The sequence below is a fragment of the Lutra lutra genome, chromosome 12, assembly GCF_902655055.1.
Source record: "Lutra lutra chromosome 12, mLutLut1.2, whole genome shotgun sequence".
Taxonomy (NCBI): domain Eukaryota; kingdom Metazoa; phylum Chordata; class Mammalia; order Carnivora; family Mustelidae; genus Lutra; species Lutra lutra.
In genome coordinates, this window is record NC_062289.1 from 42,049,786 (window position 1) to 42,075,321 (window position 25,536).

The 25,536-nt window shown below is 36.6% G+C and overlaps 1 protein-coding gene across 1 annotated transcript; it reads right to left on the reverse strand.

Moving 5' to 3' along the window:
- Positions 1-4,533: 4,533 nt before the first annotated feature.
- LOC125082565 (dnaJ homolog subfamily A member 1-like) lies at positions 4,534-6,126 on the reverse strand. Its single transcript, XM_047698323.1, has 2 exons — positions 5,605-6,126; positions 4,534-5,389 (listed from the first exon to the last, which is right to left on the reverse strand). The coding sequence occupies exons 1-2, from the start codon at positions 6,094-6,096 to the stop codon at positions 4,688-4,690; spliced, it is 1,194 nt and encodes a 397-aa protein (XP_047554279.1). The 5' UTR covers positions 6,097-6,126; the 3' UTR covers positions 4,534-4,687.
- Between the last annotated feature and the right edge of the window lie 19,410 nt (positions 6,127-25,536).

The window sequence follows — 25,536 nt, forward strand, 5'->3', positions numbered from 1 at the left end:
GACAATTCCATCTCAGGGCTACTAGAATTTCATCTCTCCAGAAGGCACCATCTAATTTCAGTGGTGCAAGGACAGTGGAGTGATGATTCCACTGGGAAGGTAATGATATACATTATAGGATATATAGATTTTTGAACAAACATGCTAAAAATATCAACTTTTATATGAAAGCCATGTATTTGCTTTTTTTTAAAATAGTGACCTTTTCCCAATCTTTTTGCAAAAGACTATAATTTCACCACTTAAAAAGGATTTGGAGGAACAAGAACAAAATCAGACAAAACAGGAGAATGGCATACATATTAAGATTTGGAGGTTTTAAAAATTAACCATTAGAATCTCTTTCTGCAATCTCTTAATTATATTTTTAACTTCAGTTCCATTGTCATTGTAGAGTAGCTTTGAAGAAGTTCTAGGAGTTTTAGGCTTCAGATTAATAACATTTCAGATAATTAGCAGAAGAACAAAGTAGCTTAATAGCTTTGGAGGCATGAGGCCTATAGAAAGAAAAAAAAAACTTTTTTAGTTGAAATTGCCTTGGGGTCACATTAGTATTTAATCAATGTGTGAGGGTTCATGGTAATATGGTGATGCTGACTGGTTCAATGGGCATAGAGACTCTGTTTTAGAAGTACATATTTCAATAGCAGATAATGCTTTAAAAGTTTGATAGTAATTTCCAGGAGTTTCCATTATTTTAAAACTTGAGACATGGATTATAACACTGTGAAAATTAGTCCTACTTTAATGAACCTACAGTAAGAGTCCATTAATTTAGAATCCCGGGCTTTGTAATTGATAATTAAAAGAAAAAAAAAAAACTTTAACCATCTAGGTATATAATACCATAAACTTTAGTTTCACTCAAAAAATGATACTCCTGTTTAAAGCAGAAGACCAACTGTGCCATATTGTCCCTAAGGGCACGGAAGTATATTCATTCTCAAGTACTTGCATCAGTACATTTAAAATTTCAGAAATGGCAGAGAGGTGGGCATGCTGATATGCAAATAAACACTCCCTTCTGCTTTGCAAGTGGCTTGATGACATTGTGGATTGTTTTGAAACACTTAAAAGACCTTTCTTTCCACTCAGCCTTGATGCCAGTCAGTTGGGGATTGTACATTCTCTTCTGTCCTACTCCCTTTCTCACATAAGAATTGTGGTCTCCAGTTGTACCAAAGAGGAATGTCACCATAACCATAATTACTAAGTCCAAAGCACTTAGTTGTAATAGATTTGTTATTTGTTCATGATAGTTGTTCATTATCTATCTTCCCCATCAGATTGTAAGCGTGCAGAGGGAAGGAATCTTTTTCTTTCATTGCCTTTTTATTTGTTTTTGCACTGATAAATTCCTAGTACCTAGGAGAGATCCTTGTATATAGTAGGTACCCAATCCATTTTTACAGAATGAATAAATGTTTCAATAAATAAATAGATTTAGATCTTCATTTTGTCCCAGTATCTTTTACAAAAATCACAGTCACTGGTTATGTCTGTCCTTCCCGCTATGAGTGCAAATATTCTCCTGATACCCAGATCTGGAAATGTCCTGTCTGCACATGGAACAAATTCTGTGTCTAATAAACAGCAACCTAGATCTGATCAGAGCACTACATAATAGCTGTCTTATCCTTTCTCCAATATGGTAGCTAGCGTTCCTCCCTCGCTTTTCTAGTCAGTTTCCGTCTGCCTAATTCTTCTTCACGCACTGAACTCACTCACATTCCACTTACCCCGGCCACTACCGCATATGCACATGCAGGGTAGTGGGAGCCTGGAAGTCTGCCTTAATCCTAGCCAATAGGTTGGGACATCTGACACTCTTGCCTGGTCTCTGAAACTGTTGATCTCTCAAGAATTATCTTAATTTTGGCCTTATGTTAAGTAAATGCCTTTGTCAATGACCTGTCACCTGACATTACATTTTACCACTGCCCAGAGCACTTAACCACAAGCTTTTTTGTTATTGATAGCTTAGTGGATTTAATCTAATTTCCTATATGCTGGTTTGTATTTGGTTGATGGGCTTTCATTCTCATAGACAGGCTTAGATCCTCTGGAGATGTAAGCAGTTTGACACAGCTGGCATTTTGCTATTTATCAACCATGATGCCATTAGAGAAAAATTGCATCTGAAGGTTAAGAACAGTCTGTCTTGGATAAAGATAAAATAAGCCATAACCTATATGGTATGTTTTAAGAGATGCAATAGGAAATTAACTTGATCTTTAAACCTACCCCATTAAAAACACACATTGACCAAAATATTAAATATTATTTCTATAATTAACAGATGTGTGTGTATTCCTCTGCTACCACAAAATTATAATAAGTTAGAATATTAAAACTCACCTATGACAGTGTCATGTTCTTGGTTAGAAAACGTTGTTAAAAAAAAAAAATCAGCCGAGTAAATTTAAAGATAAAATTGTCTTTATTCAATGGTTCATGATTGGGCAGCATTCCATCTAGCAAACAGGAAAAAAAACAAAAACAAAAACAAAAAACAAAAAAACAAACAAACAAAAAACCTCTAAGGAGCTATAGAAAATAGAAGAACTGTATGGGCCAAAGAAGGAGGGACAAGGAAGTTATTCTAACAAAGAATGGGTTGTTTAATCAAGGTCAACTTTTATGGCAAGAACATCTAGTACCTTGTTTTCACTCATCCATTTAGACACAAATATCTATGTAAGTCACAATACATTATATCTTCATATTCTTATGGTTATCTAAATTAGATCTGCCCCCAGTCACAAAAAAGATCTTACCCCAGCACACATCTTTGCAAAGAATTCAGAACCACTTTTGATTTCATTCTAGGAGATTTACTTCCAGTGTGTGCCAAAAACCTAAATGACCCCTGGCTCGAACAGGCAATTGCAACCATCCCAAAAGCGAATCCATGAGCAGTGCCACCTTAGTACGAGTGATTTGTGCTCCAACAGGTTCTGTTGGGGCATTTCTAACAATCTCTGTCTGGTGATCATTCTCCCTGGTCCTCTGAATGCCTTGATGGCTGGGACATACATAGGCAATGCCTCTTCAGTTACCTAATAGTGCCCCTAACCATTCCCAAACAAACCAAGACACCTCATTGGTGAATTTCCCTGAATTTATATCATTGAGTTAGTTATAAATGTTCATAATTCAAGATTTCCTTCAAAGAGTGGATTTATTCAGGCAAGGTCGTCTTCCTTCGGGGGACAGTGGCAATCTATAGGGCAGAGTTCCTTGTTCATGTTCACCAGGAAATTCCTGATGGACTGGTTAAGGTTACATTCCTGGGAGAGGCTGAAACTGCAAATAGGTTAGATAGTAAGTATTGGTTTGGTGATGTAGGCCTTAGCAAAGCGACTCCATTTTGATTCTCTTGTCTCTTTTTTAACACTTTTAATGACTCTCTATTGCTCATCAATTAAAGTCCAATCTCTTTAGAGCCAAGCAGAGCATTCTGCCAATCTGTACCATCCTTCTACTGTTCTTTTTTCAGATACCTTAACCAAACTACAACACTCCTTCTCCCCACATACATTCAGAGTTTGCCTGCTCTGTTTTTTGTCCCTACTCTCCACTTAGTCTGGTACACTTGCCTCTCTATATAACACCCCAAAACTGGGTAAAATGTCAGGCTTTGGAGTGAAAGACATGGGACTAAAGTTATCTGGGTCATTTTGTACCTGTGTGAGCAAGTATTACTTCATCTGAATTTCCCTTTTAAATCCATAAGTGGATGATATAATATCTACTCTACCTATAGAGTAGATTTTCATGCAAAAATAAATAACATAGATAAGGTAGGTAGCTCAATCCCTGATATGAATATCCATTACCCAACTTCCTAAATATAGCTTAAATTTCAAGCATTCTCTGTTGGATTTTGTTAAAGTAATATATATGCTATCAGTATCTTCACGTATATATAAACATAAGATGAGTAATACATAACAATTTTGAAGAGCCTCTTTTAGAATTACTTTATCAGACTAAGGGAGAGACTTCAAAGTTCTGACCAGGAGAGTGAACAACTAAGGAAAGAAGGGAAAGAAAGGATGTTATTCCCCCAAGGGAAGTTTAGAGGGGGTTTGGAAACATAGCATCTTGAAGAAGGATAAAAAGTGCAGGAGAAAGAGTGGTGAAGAGTAAGTTACATGATAATAAAGAATACCTTTCACCTTTGTTGTCCTTAGGTAGCTGAATCCTCTTCCTCCTCTATCCCACACCCAATGCCTTTGCTCTTTTTGTCAGGGTGGCTCAATCTCAAGGTGCTAGTTTGTGTCATGGGTTGAGATTTTCCAAAGCAGACCCTGAGATGAGGATTGACAGGTGAGACATTTATAAAGAAAATGCTGTGTGGGCAGCTGACACAGAGTATGTAAAGCAGGACAGGGAAGAGTATGATATGGATAATCTAAATGAGGTACCATCACAAGCAAAGTCCGGCAAAGCGTGACTTCCACCTGATCTTGCAAGAGATTTCTGAAATGTATGTCATGCCTCACTCTTGATCTTTTTTTTTTTTTGAGCTTTTATATTTGAGTTTATTCTTCATTTAACTTTTAAAACACTACTATAGTTGAATATTAAAACAAAAACAATAGCAAGTAGTGAGCTATGATTATAGTCCTTCACTCATTCACTACTGCACATAAAATGCCAGCAGTGTTATTCACTGGCCCCATTAAGAGGTCTGACACTGAACACCACCCCTGGGATGATGTTCATCATCCTCATATGCTTCCCCATTGTAATGGTGCCGTCTTTCCTGATTTGGATCAAAGTCCACCAGTTCTACCTGGTCCATTTCATCAGTCTCTTCTACTTCCTTCCTCTCAGGTAGGAGTTTTTCCAGCAAAGAGAGTTTATCAGGAGACAGAAAGCCATTCTCAGGAAAGTTTACCTTAAATTCGATGACGAGGCGACCCTTCTCATATGGCCTACGATAAATTGGCATGCCTTCATTTAGCACACACTTGATATCTCCATGCTTGACAATTTGACCTGGATGAGAGGTGATGACAATGGTTCGGTTGTCCAGAGTAGATATTGGCTTTTGGAAACCGCACAGTGCTTCAACCAGCTGTATGTCCATACACATGAAAAGGTCTTCTCCTCGCCGAGTAAAAACAGCATGGTCCTTCTGATCTAAAACAATGATAATATCTCCTGGTTCCAGTCCTGGTTCTTGGTCTCCTTCACCATGGAATGTTATCTTCTGGCCATCTTTCATGCCTTTGTCAATATAAACTTCTAGAATCTTCTTCTCTCGAACTATCTTCCTTCCATTGTAGCTTTTACATCTATCTTTAGGACTGATCCGTTCCCCATGGCCCTGGCAATCCATGCACACAGACTGAATTTGCTGAACCATTCCAGGTCCTATTTGATGAATTCACTCTCTTTTTTTTTAAGATTTTATTTATTTATTTGACAGACAGAGATCACAGGTAGGCAGAGAGGCAGGCAGAGAGAGGAAGTGAAGCAGGCTCCCTGCTGAGCAGAGAGCCCGATGCGGGGCTCGATCCCAGGACCCTGGGATCATGACCTGAGCCAAAGGCAGAGGCTTTAACCCACTGAGCCACCCAGGCGCCCCAGTATTTGATGAATTCTTATTTGCATTCCAGTACCTCGGCAATTGGGACAACACTCAACTGCTCCTTTCTTACCACCTCGGCCTTCACATTTATCGCAAATCACATTCTTTTGCAGAGCTGGTTTTCTTGTTGCACCATTATATAAATCTTCTAAGGTTACTGAGAGCTGATGCACAACATTTTTACCTCTCCTTTCTCTCTGCATTCTTCCTCCTCCAAAAAAAAACATATCAAAGATGTCCATGGGGGAGCCAAAACCACCACCAGCTCCACCTTCTTTAATTGCCTGTTCACCTCCTTTGTCATATAATTCCCTTTTCTTTGCATCAGAGAGTACTTCGTAAGCTTGAGAAATCTGTTTAAACTTCTCTCCTTCATTTGGATTCTTATCAGGGTGGTACTTTAAGGCCAGTTTCCTGTAGGCCTTTTTCAGTTCTTCTTGGGTGGCATTGGGTTTGACCCCCAAAACATCATAGTAAGTGGTTTCTTTCACCATTTTCTACAGCTGGGGAGAGGGCCGAGGCCCATGTGGGGGAGCGGGAAGGAGCGCATTGCTGGGCGCAGCTCGGGTAGCCGCCACTCCTCCGCATCTCACCGAGCGTTCTGGAAAGTTCCCATGCCTCACTTGTTCTGACCTGAGGTGAGGAAGAATCAAATTCCCAGGTGCTTCTTGATCTCTGTACAAGACAGGCAAAGGAGGTTCTGGTAGCCTAGGAACAGTTCTCTGGAAAAGAATTGCACATGCTGAATTTTGGAAATAAGAGAACAAAACATGACCCCCCGCTGCTCTTACCCCTTCCCCAAATCCCATGTACACACAAGGAAAAAAGACATCCAAGGATCTCTGAGCTCCAACATTGTCCAAACACCAGCTAAGTTAAGTGAGAACTGTGACATGATTACCACTTAGAGTCTGCTGTGGGAGTGCAGAATTCTTAAACACTTACCTTTTGCTCCCCTTTTATGACCACTCTTAGAATTTGAATGTATGGTCTCTGTGACCAGAAACACCAAAGCCTAGGGCACTCCTAGGAGGGACGCTTTAGAAATTGAAATAAAGTAAGTCTTTAAGATGAGACAATCCAGGTGGTCAATATTTTATTTAGCTTTGAAATCTGGCATTTTATAATCAGTGTTCCTGGGGAATGCTGGGACACTCACTTTGGAAACCTTAGATTCTATTTCAACAAGTGAGCCCTTTAATCCATAAATAAGCCATGATGCTCAGTCTGAAATATCAATGCAGCTTCCACAGTTGCTTAATTTATTTCAAGGAGCATAGGGTACCTGTCCATTTTATGCACCCAATTCCTATATTCTTACTCATTATTTACAAGAAAGGATATACTGTGTGCAAAAGTGGGAGCAAACTGTGTTAGTCCCCTCAGCAGTAGAATGAGCCCTTGTGAATTAACACAATCAGGAATGTGTCAGAGAAGCCGAAGTTAGCTATATTGCAGGCCTTTTCTCTGTGTTTTAATTTTGAAGCAGAGCATTAGCTTTGACATTTTTCAGTTGATAGGTATTTCTCTAGATATTCCTTGGGGATTTCAAAGTAGGCTAAAAGGCTTTTTGAAGGATGGGGAAATGAAGCTTTTATATTTGTTATTTTCAATGCAGCTATTACTGAGAAAATTAGCTCCATGTCGAGGCTAGAACAAACAATACAAGATTACTTCTCTGGGTCTCAAACCAGACTTCTGACAGTGTGTTTTGCTCTGCATCACCCTGCACCCCCCAAAAATTTCATTTTTTTTGAATGGTCCTAGCCAAAGTAGCTAGAAGAATAAATTAATAATATTCCTTTTCATTAAAAAGATGTGATGTTAAAGATCAGCTAACATATTCTTTCCTGTAGGCAGGCAGAACTCAAAATGATGTCGCTTATAACTCTCTGAAGCTGGATCTTTTTGCTATGACAAATGACAAGCTCCTTAAAAAAATTGGTGAGGCTTATTGTGAAAACCCAAGATATACAGTTTTCATGGTACAGTTCAGATTCAGCCTAAGCAGAGTGAATCCTCCTAATACCTGAAAATGAGAGATAATATCATGCATGAACCAAAAACTTCACATGCTTTAGCTGTTGGTTGAAAATCCCACGTAAATCATATAAATAGGTCCCCATGTGAACCAATCATTCCCAAATCAACTAAGAGGAAATGGTTTCTTCATTTATGCTTATGATTTTGGGAAACGGTTTCAACACTTAGTTTGCTCTGTATGCTTTTTCCTTAGCAAACTGTTTACAAAATCACACTTGTCAAACATTAGCAAAGGAAAATATTTTCCTTTACTGTAAAGAGCTCTCAGCACAAAGCCATAGGGGTAGAGATATTGCAGAACTCATCTAATTTCCTATCCAGGGAAGAAGAATTTAGGTGTGAAGCCATTTATAATTTTTATATTATGAGACTTTTAGGTGCATATACATTTAAAATTGCCATATCTTCTTGATACATTGTCACTTTTATCTTTATGACATGTCCCTATTTATATCTAGGAGTATTTCTTGCAAGAAATCCAAGTCTACTTTCTGTGATATTAATATAATCACTCCAGTTATTTTATAGATTCTATTTGTGGAAGATATATTTTTCTATCTTTCAACCTATTTGTGTCTTTGAATATAAAGTATATATATGTAGATAATGCCTAGGAAAGTCATGCTTTTTATCCAGTGCAATAATCTCTGCCTTTTGATTGAAGTGACTAGTCCATTCACACTTAATGTAATTATTGATATAGTTGGGTTTACATGTGCATTTTGGTATTAATTTTCTAAATATCTCCTGTTTTTTAGTCCTCTGTCTTTCCATTAGTGCCTCATTTATTATTAAATAAATGCTTATAAATGTATCTGTTAATGTCTGTGCAGATTTTTTTAAACTCTATTTTCAAGTTACTGGCTGTTTTATTGATTACAAAACACATTTGATTTTTATGGTTTCATTTTTTGTTTGTTTGTTTCTCTATCAGTTCCTCCTGTACTGTGTCCTTTTGTGTTAAACAAATATTTTTGAACACTACTGTAGTTTTTCTGTTGATGTAAAGTTTTTTTAAATTATTTAACAGTAGAGAGATAAAAACTATTTAAAAAAAGTTTACATAAAAATTGTAAAGTTTAAAATTGCAGTAGCCAGAAAAAAAAATCCAGTAGAATTGCTGAATAACAGATATAAGACAGCAGGGGAGCAAATCAGTGAATTTGAAGTTTGATTAGAGATATTATTTAATCTAAAGAAAAATGACAGAGCAACATTAAACATAGTAAGTCACATGTAATGTGAGTCTCATAAAGAAGGAAAGGGAAAGAAAAATATTTAAAGACATAATGGCTGTAAATTTCACAAATTTGTTGAAAAAGATACAAGAATCTCAACAAATCCCAAAACAGTATAAATCCAAAGAGAATCATACCCAGGCTCATTATTGCAGAGGTAGCTTTAATGTACGTGTCTGCATATCTTTTGGTAAATTTATTGCTAAGTAATTTATTCTTTTTGATGATGTTCTCAATGGAAGTATTCCTAATTTCTTACTGAATTGTTCATTGCTGGTGTATAAGAGCACAATTTTTATATATTTATAGTTTTACCTGAGCTTTTACTAAACTAACTTATTAATTCTAATAGTTGTGTGTGTGTGTGTGTGTGTGTGTGTGTGTGTGTATTCCTCAGCATCTTTTGTACACAAGATTACACCATTTGCAAATAAAAAGAATTTTAATTTTTCCATTCTGATCTGGAGACTCTCTATTTCTTTTTCTTGCCAAATTGCCATACCATTTTACTTTTTGTTTTCTATATTTCATGTTATTTTGTTCTTTTTGTTTGTCCTTTACTATTTTCTTTTGCATTTCATGAATATCTTCTAGTGTAAAATTTTAGCTATTTAATAATTTTTACCATGTTTTTTGAATTATCTTTTTAGTGATTATTCTATAGTTTATCATACACAACTTATCAGAATCTACTTCAGATTTATACTAACTTGGTACTCCTGCTAATATTGCTATGCATATTACATTCATTTATATTAAAAATCCAATGACTCATTGTCATAATTATTACTTTATATAATTTTAATCTTTTAAGGAAGATGAAAAAAGAAATAACATATACGTATTATAGAGATTATTATATTAAACTTAATTATCATTTCTATCTTTCCTCATTGGTTCCTGTTCTTACTTCATTACAACTTTGTTTTCATATTCACCTCTTTTATTTTTTGATTTTGTATTTGGGTTAAATTATAACCTAAAAAGTATTTACTTTATAAATGAATAGGTAAAATTATATCACCTAGGAATAGAAAACAACTATATAAGTGAAGATATCAAATTATTTCACTTGGTAACATCTTGGAAAGAATTATAACATATTTGTTAAAGCTTTATTTCTTTATTTGAGAGAGAGAGAGTACGGAGGGGAGGAGCAAAAGGAGAGGGAGAAAGAGAATCTTGAGTAGATTCCTGCTGAGCACTGAGTCTAACCCTGGGGTCTATCTCATAGTCCTAAGATCATGACCTGAGCTGAAATCAAGAGTCAGATGCTTAAAGGATTGAGCCAACCAGGTGCCCCTTAAATAATTATATATATATATATATATATATATATATATATATATATATATATATATAATATAGCACATCATATATATATAATATAGCATATATATATATATATATAACATGCACACATATATACATATATATATGAAAAAACAATACATTATTGTATTCAAAAGCATAAACATAATTTAGCTTCTACTCATGGGGCACAAGCCCACTGAAGAAGAGACTTGAGACAAAGAGGAGTTATTAGTCTCCTTTTTGTCTGTATTTAGTTGAGCACATATAAAACATTATAGTCAATTTGTACACTTCATTTTCAGATTAGCAAGATTAGTAAATATTACAAAAGGATGGTAAACATATAAAGTATGTCCTATAAGAAGTGTTCTAGGGACTGATAAGGTACCAATGTGGAAAAGATCATTATTTCAATAACTGGAAAGAATGACAATATGGAAGAAAATTTGGATCTTTTTTCTCCCTGAAGAGATAGACATCAAAATAAAGGATGAAGCTATAGGGTTCATGTTTCAGCTCAAAAAAAGAGAGGGTATCTTTAACATATAAAGACAAATATTAGATGAGATAATTGGTTTCTATCACTAGAAGTATTTAAGCATAGATTAATTGAAAAAATAATTAAAACTTGCAGAATAATTAAGAATCAAAGCAAAAGCTAAACAACCTAGCTTAAAACACTAGAACAGGTGATGGAATCTGGATAGCAAATGCTTCAGGGCTGCTTTCTACTTGTTTAAGGTTGCTCAAGATTCAAGAGTCTTTAAAAAGAGTCTCTCTGATATTTGATTTATATATTCACATGAACATATTTTGGTCACTTTAACTGACAGTCCCCAAAATATCAGGCCATGACGGCAGGGGATTTTCCCAAAAGAAAATTAGGAGTCTAATTACAAAATCTGGATGGTGGATTAAAAAAAAAACCAAAAACGAAAGCATGTACACTGTAGCAGGAATGTTTCATAGGTATATCAAACAAGTGTAGAGTGGTGTAGAGATCTTACATTTTCTTTCGTGTTTCTTTGATATTCTTTATATTACTTCATCTGGTAATATTGATATTGTAATTTGTTTTGGCCTTTTGTCTTTATTATTGGCAGCAAACATTACAAATAAAATGTTTAGAGTTTTGTTTGAGGTCTGTTGGAAGGAATGCATTTTTCTTCCTCCTGATATCTTGTCTCATGTGGAAGCAACTACACTGGAATATGACTTCTGGTCTTTCTACCCCTTTATCTGATATATGAAGCCAGAAGGAGGAATTGGCATGTGAAAGTCAGTAATTTTTTTCTTCCCTTTTTATCTATGGAGTGAGCTGCCTGTAAAAAGAAAGCATTCTTATCTTCTTTTTGCCATAAGTTTTTCAGAGCCAGGCCCCAGTTTTACCCAGACCTTAACAAAAGCACAGGTCTTGGCTGGTCTTAGCCACATGCACGTTTCAAGAGAAGCAAATGTCAGTTTGTGGACCTTGTCAACCATATAGGGTCTTACAGTAAAATCTTTTTCAATTTGATCTTGAACAATGTAAGCTCTAATTCCCCTGAGCAGAAATGGCTGACATACATATTTGGCTTTGGGGAAAATTTTCCTGTTAATAATCCTATTAAATATGAGAAGCATATCAATATTTGTTGCTGTTACATTATACCGCAGTTACATGGGAAGTAGAAATTTTAAACTGGCAGTGGTAATATGAATTGAATTTTGTGCTCCTCCCTCTCAAATTCATACATTGAAGCCCTAACCCTCATGGTGGCCATATTTGGAAGTGAGACTTCTGAAGAAGGAACTGAAGTTAAAGGAGATCATAAGTTTGAGGCCATGTTCTCATAGAATTGGTATCCTTATAAGTAGAGGCTCTCTCTTGTCCCCTCTCTCCATGCACATGACCCTAGGAAAGGCCAAGTGAAGACATAAAGAGGAAGCACCATCTGTAAGCCATGAAGAGAATCTTCACCAGAAACCAAACCTGCCAATTTGTGCTTTGGGACTTCAAGCCTACACAGCTGTGAGAAAAAACATTCCTGTTATTGGGATTAGGACAGTGCTCAAAAGCCTTAGGCCAACAAGGGAGGGGTGCAAATCTCATCCAAAAGACTCAACGAGGTTATCAGAGTCTTCAGTTATAAAGAAGAAACGATTTACTTGATTAGTCAGATCTTGTGGCATCTTTTCAAATATGATGCCTACTTAAAATTCTATTATATTCCTAATGTAATATTGGGAATATATTCTCAAAAAAACAAAAAAACAAAAACAAGAACAACCCAAAACACAATACACACACACACATACATGCACACACACACACACACAACAGTGCTTGTTTAATGAAAGATGGGAATTTGAGGTACAAGTTTTGTTTATAATAGAATAACAAATAACAAATTCTAGGAGTGAGAATGAAAATTTATTATAAAGAAATTCAGACAAACTGAAGTAAGAAACTCAAAATACAGTTTTTTTATCATATATTTTTTTAACGCTGTGTGTGTGTGTGTATGTGTGTGTGTGTGTTGATGTAAAGTTGAGATGTGCATTGCAATTGCTTACAATCAATTTGGCAAGGTAGCAGTTATGTTTTCACTGCTTGTATATGGACAGGTCTACCCATGGTTGTATATTCTCTTGAATAGAATCATATGTAATGTTGTTACAACACATGTTAAGTTTAATCGCCATACAAAATGTCTTTAAAGAATTACTCCATGATTTGGCCTTAAATGAAAAGTTACTGTATAATCAGGACAGCATGAAAAGTGATCAGTGGAGAGTGAATTTGATATTTGTGAAACATTAACCATTAGTGAAATGACTATAATTCCTCACTTTCTTGCAAACAACAACTAAATGTTTATAGGATCTTAGAAAGAAAGATGCCCTTGAGAAGCTGTCTGACTTGTTGAGATTGGTAGTAGAATTTTGCTCACGACAGTGCAGCTGAGGGCAGAGGTCATTGCCAAAAGCCCAAAATAGATGAAAAATTAATGTGCCTATTTTATGCATCAACTAAGACTATTGTTAACACAGAGTCATCATTTAATTGGCAGCATTTTTTCCTTAATGATGGTGTAAATGGTAAAATAATGGTCCATCTTATAACGAATGGTTTAAGATAGATGGAATACAATGAAATAAACTCTACCAAAGCATTATGCAATTCCAATGTTACTCTCTTTGTGATGGTTTGTTGTAGTGTTACTTGTGAATAGAACTTGTTTTTGTTTTTGTTTTTGTTTTATCCTTTTGAGACATTATAGTCTTTTTGGGAAGAACCATGGCATGGTTTTTGCTTATTAAATTTGACACCAACTTAGCTACACATATTCCTCATACATGGAAAAAAAAAACTACCAATAGTCAGTAACTTTTTGCAAGGTTAAAGCAAATCCTGAGGACATGTGTAATTTATTCTTGCAATTTTTTCACTCAGAAATATATCTTGGAAAATTTTGTGTTCGAATTGGTTCCACAAATATAACTGCCATCAAATAGGTCGTATGTACTACTGCTCCAGGCAGTTAAACCTGCAATTTATTGTTGTGCAAGGCTCAGTATCGAATCTATCTGTGTTGTAGATTCATTCATTTAGGTACATTCTTATAGTCATTCCAGTATACTTTTAGTGGGGTGACAGGAAGCAAAGTTTTACTTTCAGTGAAAGGTAATCAGGAGATAGTCTACTTTGTTGCTTAGTTTACACTCTTAGCAGGATACTGGATCATCAAAGGAGATCTTCTATTTCTACAAACAAAGGAAAAAAGACAGACCTATTTCATTTCAAAATGTGTAGAGAGGGCAGACATCATGTTAAGTATTATAACCACACTAATACACACACACATACACACATACACACAGAGCCAGAGACACAAGAAAGCTCAGCGGGATATATCTATGATCTCAATTGTGGTGATGATATCCAGATGTTTGCATATGTCCAAATTATACGCATTCAATATGTATAGTTCTTTGTTTATTGGTAGACATCAATAAAGCTATTTGAAAGTAGCTCATCCTTTTTTAATACACAGAGAACACAAATTGATCATTTTTTTAAAATTGATTTTTTTTTTTTTTTAGTTGTATGGAATATTCCTTCTGCCCTCCTCTTGAATTAATCTGTTAAAGTACAAATTTAGTTGAGATTTGAAACGTCAGTGACTGAGAGTATACTACGAAATAAAAATCTATTTTTGGAGGTCTTTTTCCTTGTTAAACATAAGAAAGGGAACTTGGCAGTCTTCTCAGGCCTTGATTAAATACAGCTCAGATACAATAAGGAAAGAAAAACTTCACTTGATGAAATTCTTCTATAAAGGTATTTCCTTTCTTGGATTACTAAGGAATTGTGATTTTATTTTTCAGTCATATAGTTAGTATGTAATTTGCTTCCTTTGAGAATTATTGGGATCCTCTCAGTGAATTCTATAATATCTTCAGAAATTTTATTTTCTTTAAAAACTGAAGGTGAAGCAAAAGAATTAATTAAGGTATTATAATAAATTTTTAGGGATAAAGTTTCTTCTTTGTTTCTAATTTTTCTTATGTTCAAATGTGCTATTTATATAAGCAGAAATATTCATATAATTGCAAAAAGCTTAACAGATAATTTTTCTCATGCATTTAATAATTTATTGAAAGAATACATGGATTGATTTTCGTATGGAAACTACTATGATGAAGTAGATATCATGCGTATTGGTCTCAAATTTGGCATGTAACTAAATGAATGGGAATATAGTTTTCACCCGAGGGTAACTGAAAATCTACCTGAAGACTGCAGTACTTTGGGAATGATAAGGCCAGAGTCAAAGAAACTTAAGTAACTACAAGAATGGCACTTCAAACCAGAGAAAACACCTTTCTCTAGAATATTAGTCTTATCAAATTATTTTCTTGTTTGTTTGTCTTCAGATCTCAGACTAGGGGGTGATTCTTTCCCAACCATCCCCTCCCCACACCATCTAGATTGTTTTAGCCTACAATGTGTTTCTGTGGTTTGCTGTTCTCCACCTATCATGATACTCATCATGCCTAATTGTAAATACTTGTCTTGTTTTGCATATTACACTTAGTTTGTAACCTCTGTTAAGCCAGGGACTATGCTCATACTTATTGTCATTTTATCTAAGTACCATAATGTTTGGTAACTTGAATTGAATATGTATTTACTAAATGTAAGACTCAAATGAGTGAATTCCTTATTTATCTAATATATCTTGTTCTCAAAAGCAAAGAATCATGTCTTATACATCTTTGTACCTCTTGCTACATTAAGGTGATTTTGTTTTACTAAGTGAATGCTCTGTAATATGATCAAGATGATAATCCCCTTATTCTTTTAAAAATCCTAGGAAATGACAAAATATACTCATATTCCAATAAAACAAGAAAGGATGCAACATTGAGGCCTTCTAGAAATCTAGAAAGCAGGTAAAGTTGGATATATTAAGAAATAATTATGGGAAAGATAATAAGCAAGAGAAGGATGTACTATAGTAGAGAAAGTTTGGGAGACCCCTAAGGCTAGAGGGAGAGTCATCTGAGCCACGTGGACCAGCTTAGCTTGAACAGCTGCACAGCCTGCCATTCCTTGGGCTTAGCTCACCAGAGCCTTTGGCCGAAGACTAAAGCAGTAAGTGAGATGTTTGGACCAACTTGGAAGGCAGTACTCCAAGGGACTACTCACCAACCCTGAGGTGGGGGAGGTCTGTCAACACCCAGAAAACCAGCCACATAAAACTGCAATAAATTCTTTTTTTTTTTAATTTTTTATTTTTTCAGCATAACAGTATTCATTATATTTGCACCACACCCAGTGCTCCATGCAATCTGTGCCCTCTACAATACCCACCACCTGGTGCCCCCAACCTCCCACCCCCCACCCCTTCAAAATTCTCAGATCGTTTTTCAGAGTCCGTAGTCTCTATGGTTCACCTCCCCTTCCAATTTCCCTCAACTCCCTTCTCCTCTCCATCTCCCCTGTCCTCCATGCTATTTGTTATGCTCCACAAATAAGTGAAACCATATGATAATTGACTCTCTCTGCTTGACTTATTTCACTCAGCATAATCTCTTCTAGTCCCGTCCATGTTGCTACAAAACTTGGGTATTCATCCTTTCTTTCTTTCTTTTTTTCTTTTTTTTTTTTTTACAGCTTTATAAACATATATTTTTATCCCCAGGGGTACAGGTCTGTAAATCGCCAGGTTTACACACTTCACAGCACTCACCATAGCACATACCCTCCCCAATATCCATAACCCCACCCCCCTCTCCCAAACCCCTCCCCCCATCAACCCTCAGTTTGTTTTGTGAGATTAAGAGTCACTTATGGTTTGTCTCCCTCCCAATCCCATCTTGTTTCATTTACTCTTCTCCTACCCCCTCAACCCCCCATGTTGCAACTCCTCTCCCTCATATCAGGGAGATCATATGATAGTTGTCTTTCTCTGATTGACTTATTTCGCTAAGCATGATACCCTCTAGTTCCATCCACGTCGTCACAAATGGCAAGATTTCATTTCTTTTGATGGGTGCATAGTATTCCATTTTGTATATATACCACATCTTCTTTATCCATTCGTCTGTTGATGGACATCTAGGTTCTTTCCATAGTTTGGCTATTGTAGACATTGCTGCTATAAACATTCGGGTGCACGTGCCCCTTTGGTTCACTACGTTTGTATCTTTAGGGTAAATACCCAGCAGTGCAATTGCTGGGTCATAGGGTAGTTCTATTTTCAACATTTTGAGGAACCTCCATGCTGTTTTCCAGAGTGGTTAAACCAGCTTGCATTCCCACCAACAGTGTAGGAGGGTTCCTCTTTCTCCGCATCCTCGCCAGCATCTGTCATTTCCTGACTTGTTAATTTTAGCCATTCTGACTGGTGTGAGGTGATATCTCATGGTGGTTTTGATTTGTATTTCCCTGATGCTGAGTGATATGGAGCACTTTTTCATGTGTCTGTTGGCCATCTGGATGTCTTCTTTGCAGAAATGTCTGTTCATGTCCTCTGCCCATTTCTTGATTAGATTATTTGTTCTTTGGGTGTTGAGTTTGCTAAGTTCTTTATAGATTTTGGACACTAGCCCTTTATCTGATATGTCATTCGCAAATATCTTCTCCCATTCTGTCAGTTGTCTTTTGGTTTTGTTCACTGTTTCCTTTGCTGTGCAAAAGCTTTTGATCTTGATAAAATCCCAAAAGTTCATTTTTGCCCTTGCTTCCCTTGCCTTTGGTGATGTTCCTAGGAAGATGTTGCTGCGGCTGAGGTCGAAGAGGTTGCTGCCTGTGTTCTCCTCGAGGATTTTGATGGATTCCTTTCTCACATTGAGATCCTTCATCCATTTTGAGTCTATTTTCGTGTGTGGTGTAAGGAAATGATCCAGTTTCATTTTTCTGCATGTGGCTGTCCAATTTTACCAACACCATTTATTGAAGAGGCTGTCTTTTTTCCATTGGACATTCTTTCCTGCTTTGTCGAAGATGAGTTGACCATAGAGTTGAGGGTCCATTTCTGGGCTCTCTATTCTGTTCCATTGATTTATGTGTCTGTTTTTGGGCCAGTACCATGCTGTCTTGATGATGACAGCTTTGTAATAGAGCTTGAAGTCCGGAATTGTGATGCCACCAACTTTGGCTTTCTTTTTCAATATTCCTTTGGCTATTCGAGGTCTTTTCTGGTTCCATATAAATTTTAGGATTATTTGTTCCATTTCTTTGAAAAAAATGGATGATACTTTGTTAGGAATTGCATTAAATGTGTAGATTGCTTTAGGTAGCATAGACATTTTCACAATATTTACTCTTCCAATCCAGGAGCATGGAACATTTTTCCATTTCTTTGTGTCTTCCTCAATTTCTTTCATGAGTACTTTATAGTTTTCTGAGTATATATTCTTAGTCTCTTTGGTTAGGTTTATTCCTAGGTATTTTATAGTTTTGGGTGCAATTGTAAATGGGATGGACTCCTTAATTTCTCTTTCTTCTGTCTTGTTGTTAGTGTAGAGAAATGCAACTGATTTCTGTGCATTGATTTTATATCCTGACACTTTACTGAATTCCTGTACAAGTTCTAGCAGTTTTGGAGTGGAGTCTTTTGGATTTTCCACATATAGTATCATATCATCTGCAAAGAGTGATAGTTTGACTTCTTTGCCGATTTGGATGCCTTTAATTTCCTTTTGTTGTCTGATTGCTGAGGCTAGGACTTCTAGTACTATGCTGAATAGCAGTGGTGATAACGGACATCCCTGCCATGTTCCTGACCTTAGCGGAAAAGCTTTCAGTTTTTCTCCGTTGAGAATGATATTTGCGGTGGGTTTTTCATAGATGGCTTTGATAATATTGAGGTATGTGCCGTCCATCCCTACACTTTGAAGAGTTTTGATCAGGAAGGGATGCTGTACTTTGTCAAATGCTTTTTCAGCATCTATGGAGAGTATCATATGGTTCTTGTTCTTTTATTAATGTGTTGTATCCCATTGATTGATTTGCGGATGTTGAACCAGCCTTGCAGCCCTGGAATAAATCCCACTTGGTCGTGGTGAATAATCCTTTTAATATACTGTTGAATCCTATTGGCTAGTATTTTGGCGAGAATTTTTGCATCTGTGTTCATCAAGGATATTGGTCTGTAGTTCTCTTTTTTGTTGGGATCCTTGTCTGGTTTTGGGATCAAGGTGATGCTGGCCTCATAAAATGAGTTTGGAAGTTTTCCTTCTATTTCTATTTTTTGGAACAGTTTCAGGAGAATAGGAATTAGTTCTTCTTTAAATGTTTGGCAGAATTCCCCCGGGAAGCCGTCTGGCCCTGGGCTTTTGTTTGTTTGGAGATTTTTGATGACTGTTTCAATCTCCTTACTGGTTATGGGTCTGTTCAGGCTTTCTATTTCTTCCTGGTTCAGTTGTGGTAGTTTATATGTCTCTAGGAATGCATCCATTTCTTCCAGATTGTCAAATTTGTTGGCGTAGCGTTGCTCATAGTATGTTCTTATAATTGTCTGTATTTCTTTGGTGTTCGTTGTGATCTCTCCTCTTTCATTCATGATTTTATTTATTTGGGTCCTTTCTCTTTTCTTTTTGATAAGTCTGGCCAGGGGTTTATCAATCTTATTAATTCTTTCAAAGAACCAGCTCCTAGTTTCGTTGATTTGTTCTATTGTTTTTTTGGTTTCTATTTCATTGATTTCTGCTCTGATCTTTATGATTTCTCTTCTCCTGCTGGGTTTAGGGTTTCTTTCTTGTTCTTTCTCCAGCTCCTTTAGGTGTAGGGTTAGGTTGTGTACCTGAGACCTTTCTTGTTTCTTGAGAAAGGCCTGTACCGCTATATATTTTCCTCTCAGGACTGCCTTTGTTGTGTCCCACAGATTCTGAACTGTTGTGTTTTCATTATCATTTGTTTCCATAAATTTTTTCAATTCTTCTTTAATTTCCTGGTTGACCCATTCATTCTTTAGAAGGATGCTGTTTAGTCTCCATGGATTTGGGTTCTTTCCAAATTTCCTCTTGTGATTGAGTTCTAGCTTTAGAGCATTGTGGTCTGAAAATATGCAGGGAATGATCCCAATCTTTTGATACCGGTTGAGACTTGATTTAGGACCAAGAATGTGATCTATTCTGGAGAATGTTCCATGTGCACTAGAGAAGAATGTGTATTCTGTTGCTTTGGGATGAAATGTTCTGAATATATCTGAGATGTCCATCTGGTCCAGTGTGTCATTTAAGGCCTTGATTTCCTTGTTGATCTTTTGCTTGGATGATCTGTCCATTTCAGTGAGGGGAGTGTTAAAATCCCCTACTATTATTGTATTCTTGTCGATGTGTTTCTTTGATTTTGTTATTAATTGGTTTATATAGTTGGCTGCTCCCACGTTAGGGGCATAGATATTTAAAATTGTTAGATCTTCTTGTTGGACAGTTCCTTTGAGTATGATATAGTGTCCTTCCTCATCTCTTATTATAGTCTTTGGCTTAAAATCTAATCGATCTGATGTAAGGATTGCCACTCCTGCTTTCTTCTGATGTCCATTAGCATGGTAAATTCTTTTCCACCCCCTCACTTTAAACCTGGAGGTGTCTTCGGGTTTAAGATGAGTTTCTTGTAGGCAACATATAGATGGGTTTTGTTTTTTTATCCATTCTGATACCCTGTGTCTTTTGATTGGGGCATTTAGCCCATTAACATTCAGGGTAAGTATTGAGAGATATGAATTTAGTGCCATTGTATTGCCTGTAAGGTGACTGTTATTGTATATTGTCTCTGTTTCTTTCTGATCTACTACTTTGAGGGTCTCTCTTTGCTTAGAGGACCCCTTTCAATATTTCCTGTAGAGCTGGTTTGGTATTTGCAAATTCTTTCAGTTTTTGTTTGTCCTGGAAGCTTTTAATCTCTCCTTCTATTTTCAATGATAGCCTAGCTGGATATAGTATTCTTGGCTGCATGTTTTTCTCATTTAGTACTCTGAATATATCATGCCAACTCTTTCTGGCCTGCCAGGTCTCTGTGGATAAGTCTGCTGCCAATCTAATATTTTTACCATTGTACGTTACAGACTTCTTTTCCCGGGCTGCTTTCAGAATCTTTTCTTTGTCACTAAGACTTGTAAATTTTACTATTAGGTGACAGGGTGTGGACCTATTCTTATTGATTTTGAGGGGGGGTTCTCTGAACCTCCTGATTTTGATGCTTGTTCCCTTTGCCATATTGGGGAAATTCTCTCCAATAATTCTCTCCAATATACCTTCTGCTCCCCTCTCTGTTTCCTCTTCTTCTGGAATCCCAATTATTCTAATGTTGTTTCGTCTTATGGTGTCACTTATCTCTCAAATTCTCCCCTCGTGATCCAGTAGCTGTTTGTCCCTCTTTTGCTCAGCTTCTTTATTCTCTGTCATTTGGTCTTCTATATCGCTAATTCTTTCTTCTGCCTCATTTATCCTAGCAGTGAGAGCCTCCATTTTTGATTGCACCTCATTAATAGCTTTTTTGATTTCAACTTGGTTCGATTTTAGTTCTTTTATTTCTCCAGAAAGGGCTTTTATATCTCCCGAGAGGGTTGCTTTAATATCTTCCATGCCTTTTTCAAGCCTGGCTAGAACCTTAAGAATCGTCATTCTGAACTCTATATCTGACATATTACCAATATCTGTATTGATTAGGTCCCTAGCCTTTGGTACTGCCTCTTGTTCTTTTTTTTGTTGTGAATTTTTCCGCCTTGTCATTTTGTCCAGATAAGAGTTTATGAAGGAGCAAGTAAAATACTAAAAGGGTGGCAACAACCCCAGGAAAATATGCTTTAGCCAAATCAGAAGAGATCCCAAATTGTGAGGGGGGAGAAAGGGGACAAAAAGGGGTTCAGAAAGAAAAAAAAAAAGAAACTATTAAAAAAAAGAAAGCCGATAAAGAAAAAATATAAAAAGAGGAAAAAAAAAATATATATATATATATTAGATAAACTATTTAAAAAACGTTAAAAAAGAAAACGGTAAAAGTTAAAAAAATTTAGCAGAAGAAGAGAAAAAGAAAAAAAAAATTGAAAAAGAAAAAAAATTAAATTAACTGCAAGGCTAAAAAATCATGGGGAGAAAGCCATGAGTTCCGTGCTTTGCTTTCTTCTCCTCTGGAATTCCGCCGCTCTCCTTGGTATTGAAACTGCACTCCTCGGTAGGTGAACTTGGTCCTGGCTGGGTTTCCCGTTGATCTTCTGGGGGAGGGGCCTGTTGTAGTGATTCTCAAGCGTCTTTGCCCCAGGCGGAGTTGCACCGCCCTTACCCGGGGCCGGGCTGAATAATCCGCTCAGGTTTGCTTTCGGGAGCTTTTGTTCCCTGAGCGCTTTCCGTAGAGTTCCAGAGGACGGGAGTGAAGATGGCGGCCTCCCAGTCTCCGGCCCAGAGGAGCCGAGAGCCCGGGGCCCCACTCCTCAGTGCGCCCTCAAAGAACAGCGCCCAATGACTCCCGTCACCCTGGCCTCTGGCCGCGCTCCGAGCTGACCGAGCCTGCGACCGGTTCAAGGCAACCCCGAGCTGAGAGTCACTCCTCGGCTCTGTCTCTGTAGCCGGCTTCCCCGTTCTAATACCGGTAAGCTCTGCGACACTCAGACACCCCCGATCCTTCTGCGACCCTGCGGGACCTGAGGCTGCGCTGACCCCGCCTGGGCTTCACCCCAGTTAAGCCTCTGGAGCGATGTCCCTCAGCAAAACAGACATTTAAAAGTCCTGATTTTGTGCTCCGTTGCTCCGCTGCTCGCCGGGAGCCGGCCCCTCCCCCCCGCGGTCTATCTTCCCGTCGCTTTGGATTCACTTCTCCGCCAGTCCTACCTTTCAGATAGTGGTTGATTTTCTGTTTCTAGAATTGCTGTTCTTCTTCTCTTCAATCTCCCATTGGATTTGTAGGTGTTTGCAATGTTTAGATAAGCTATTTAGCTGATCTCCCGCTACCCGAAGTAGTCTCAGCCTGCTACTTCTCCGCCATCTTGACTCCTCCTCCAGAAAAGATCAAAACTGCCATAAATTCTCACCTGCTGAATGGGTGTTTTCTTTTTTTTTTTTTAATTTTTATTTATTTATTTGACAGACAGAGATCACAAGCAGGCAGAGAGGCAGGCAGAGAGAGAGGAGGAAGCAGGTTCCCTGCTGAGCAGAGATTCCGATGTGGGACTTGATCCCGGGACCCTGAGATCATGACCTGAGCCGAAAGCAGCGGCTTAACCCACTGAGCCACCCAGGCGCCCCTGAATGGGTATTTTCAAAAACAAAAATAAATTGTCCATATATCTCTGAATTATATCAAAATACCAAAACAAAAAAAACAAAAAAGGAAGAAGTAACACTTGAGACAAAGGGCTCATAAAACCAATAGGACAAATATGAATAGCAAAGTCATAAAAAATGCAAGAAATCTTACCTTAAAGAGATCTTGAAAATTTAAATAATCTGTTATAAATGTAAAACAAACATTCCATTTGGTAGGCAGAATTTCAAAATGAGCCTCCTGCCCATGGTTTCTCTCTAACTTTAGGAAATGTGATTATGTTCTATTATATGGCAAAGAGAACTTGTCAACTCAATTAAGGTTACCAAGCAGTCAGTTTTGAGTTAACCAAAGAGAAGACTACCCAGTGGTTGTAATTTAACCACATGAACCGTTAAAAAAAAAAAAAAAGTCCTTTTTCTAGGGGCTGTGAGCAGAACAAGTCAGAGGAATTAAAGCTTGAAGAAGGCTCAAGGCATTAATTGGTAGCTTGAGTACGTAGGAGGCTATGTGGAAAGGATTAGAAAGTTGACTTTGGGGGCTTATACAGGCCACCAGTAGACAAGGAAATGGGGACCTCAGGCCTATAGCCACAAGGAACTAGATTCTGAAGATATCTTGGGTAAACTTTAATATGGATTCTTTCTTAGAGCCTCCAAATAAGAGTTTACCTAGCTTGGCTTCAGCCTTGTGAGACCCTAAGCAGAAAAACTAGTTGAGTCAGCCTGGACTTTTGACCTATAGAACTGTGGGGATAATCAATAGATATTCTTTTAAGCTGCTAAGTTTTGGTAAAGAATTAACACACTCCCCAAACATTTCATCATTTAGTATTTTGTTGAGAAGACTGATTCTCTGATTATTAACATTTCCAGTTGACATCATATCGTCTATTCTTTATGAGATTTGTGAAATTGGTTTTACATTTCTCCTAAATGTGAGTAGAAAGGATTTGTTATTTTATTAGTTTTCAGTAATTGCCATTAAGCGAACATACTTAGGCACCTCTCTAAAATAAATCAACCACAGAATATATTAGAATGTGAAAATTTACTGTAATGAGGGATTTCTTTCTTGACATTGCTGAATTTCCCAAATAAGTCACTTATGTATATGCCTTTTGACATAGAAATTTATTTACTTCAAATTAATTTTCTTATTTTTCAGATTATTTCTTCACCTCATACTACTTGATTAACTACTAGGAATCCTTGTCTTTTTCTTTATTCTTTTGGAGGTCATGACTTATTTAGAATTATAACTATATATGAGTTGATAGGCAAGAATTTGGAAAAAAACTGAAAAACAAAAAACAATCAAAAAAATTTTGCTGATTATGAATACATAGACTATTTTAATACCTTGCTTTATGGAAAATGAACTGAATTACAATCTATCTCTTTTCTCGATATTTCTTTCTTTCCAACATATTCACACCTTTTCTTACCCCAACCATGGTATTCTCATCTTGATATCTCCAGTACCATTTATTTGTATTCTAAACATACATTTCTTAAAGCTGTTTTAACTTTTATTTCTTGTGGGTAACTCAGTCGTAATATGTTTAAATACTCTTCTCATTTCTTATCATTATTCACAAGCACTAAGTCTATGGTCTTGCAGGTTTAATGCCTTAAAGTCATATTTAGGCACATACTCTTTCTTTTATTCTCAGTAAACAGTCATTCATAATATCATTTGACTTCTTTGAATTATTTTTAACATTTATTTCTTGCAATTGTTATCTTTAGACCCTATGTCTTCATACCTGGAAATTAAAAAAAGTTCTGGAGAGCTGTGCCAAATTCTGTTGTCTGCTCCTATCAATTTATCCTGTATAAATACCACCAGTATAATATTATTAAAAAGCCTTTTTAATCATGTTGCCTTCTTGCTCGCAAAACCACTCAGACTTCTTGTTGTCTAAACAATATTAAAATTCTTAGGTCTGCAATTGAAAAGCTTCTATAATCTAATCTCCACTGTTCTTTCAATTTTATCTGAATTTTTCCCTTTGAATAGTCTAATACAGTAAAATTATAATTTATTAAATTTTTGCCCACTAACTTCATCTTGTGTTTATTACATATTGATTCAACTTCTAATATGATTTATACACAAGATGTGTCCTAGAAAAATTCCTTCCTTCCTCCAAAATCCATTTTAAATTTCATCTAATCCAATAAAGTTTTCCTTGACTATCCCAGGTGAAAATGACATGTTTCTATTTTTTATATTCAATTTCAATGATTTTTTAATAAATTCTTACACATAGACTTGGACCCTTGGTCCCCAGCTTCCACATTAGATTTCAGAAAATGTGATTCCTCATTTGATAATTCAGTATAATTCCTTATATGTTTGAACCAAAAAGTAACTAAGAGCTGGGGGAGTGATAATAAGAGCATTTCTTAGAAATTTGGCATGCGGAAACTAAATTTTCTATTATTTATAAAGAACAGAAATTTATGTGGACTGTAATTGACAAAGTGGTTACTGGTCTCTGTACAAAAGCCAACATCAGATGAGCATTCAGGCTGAACTCTCTCTTCTCCAAAGGGAGAGAGTCTTCAGGTCACCAT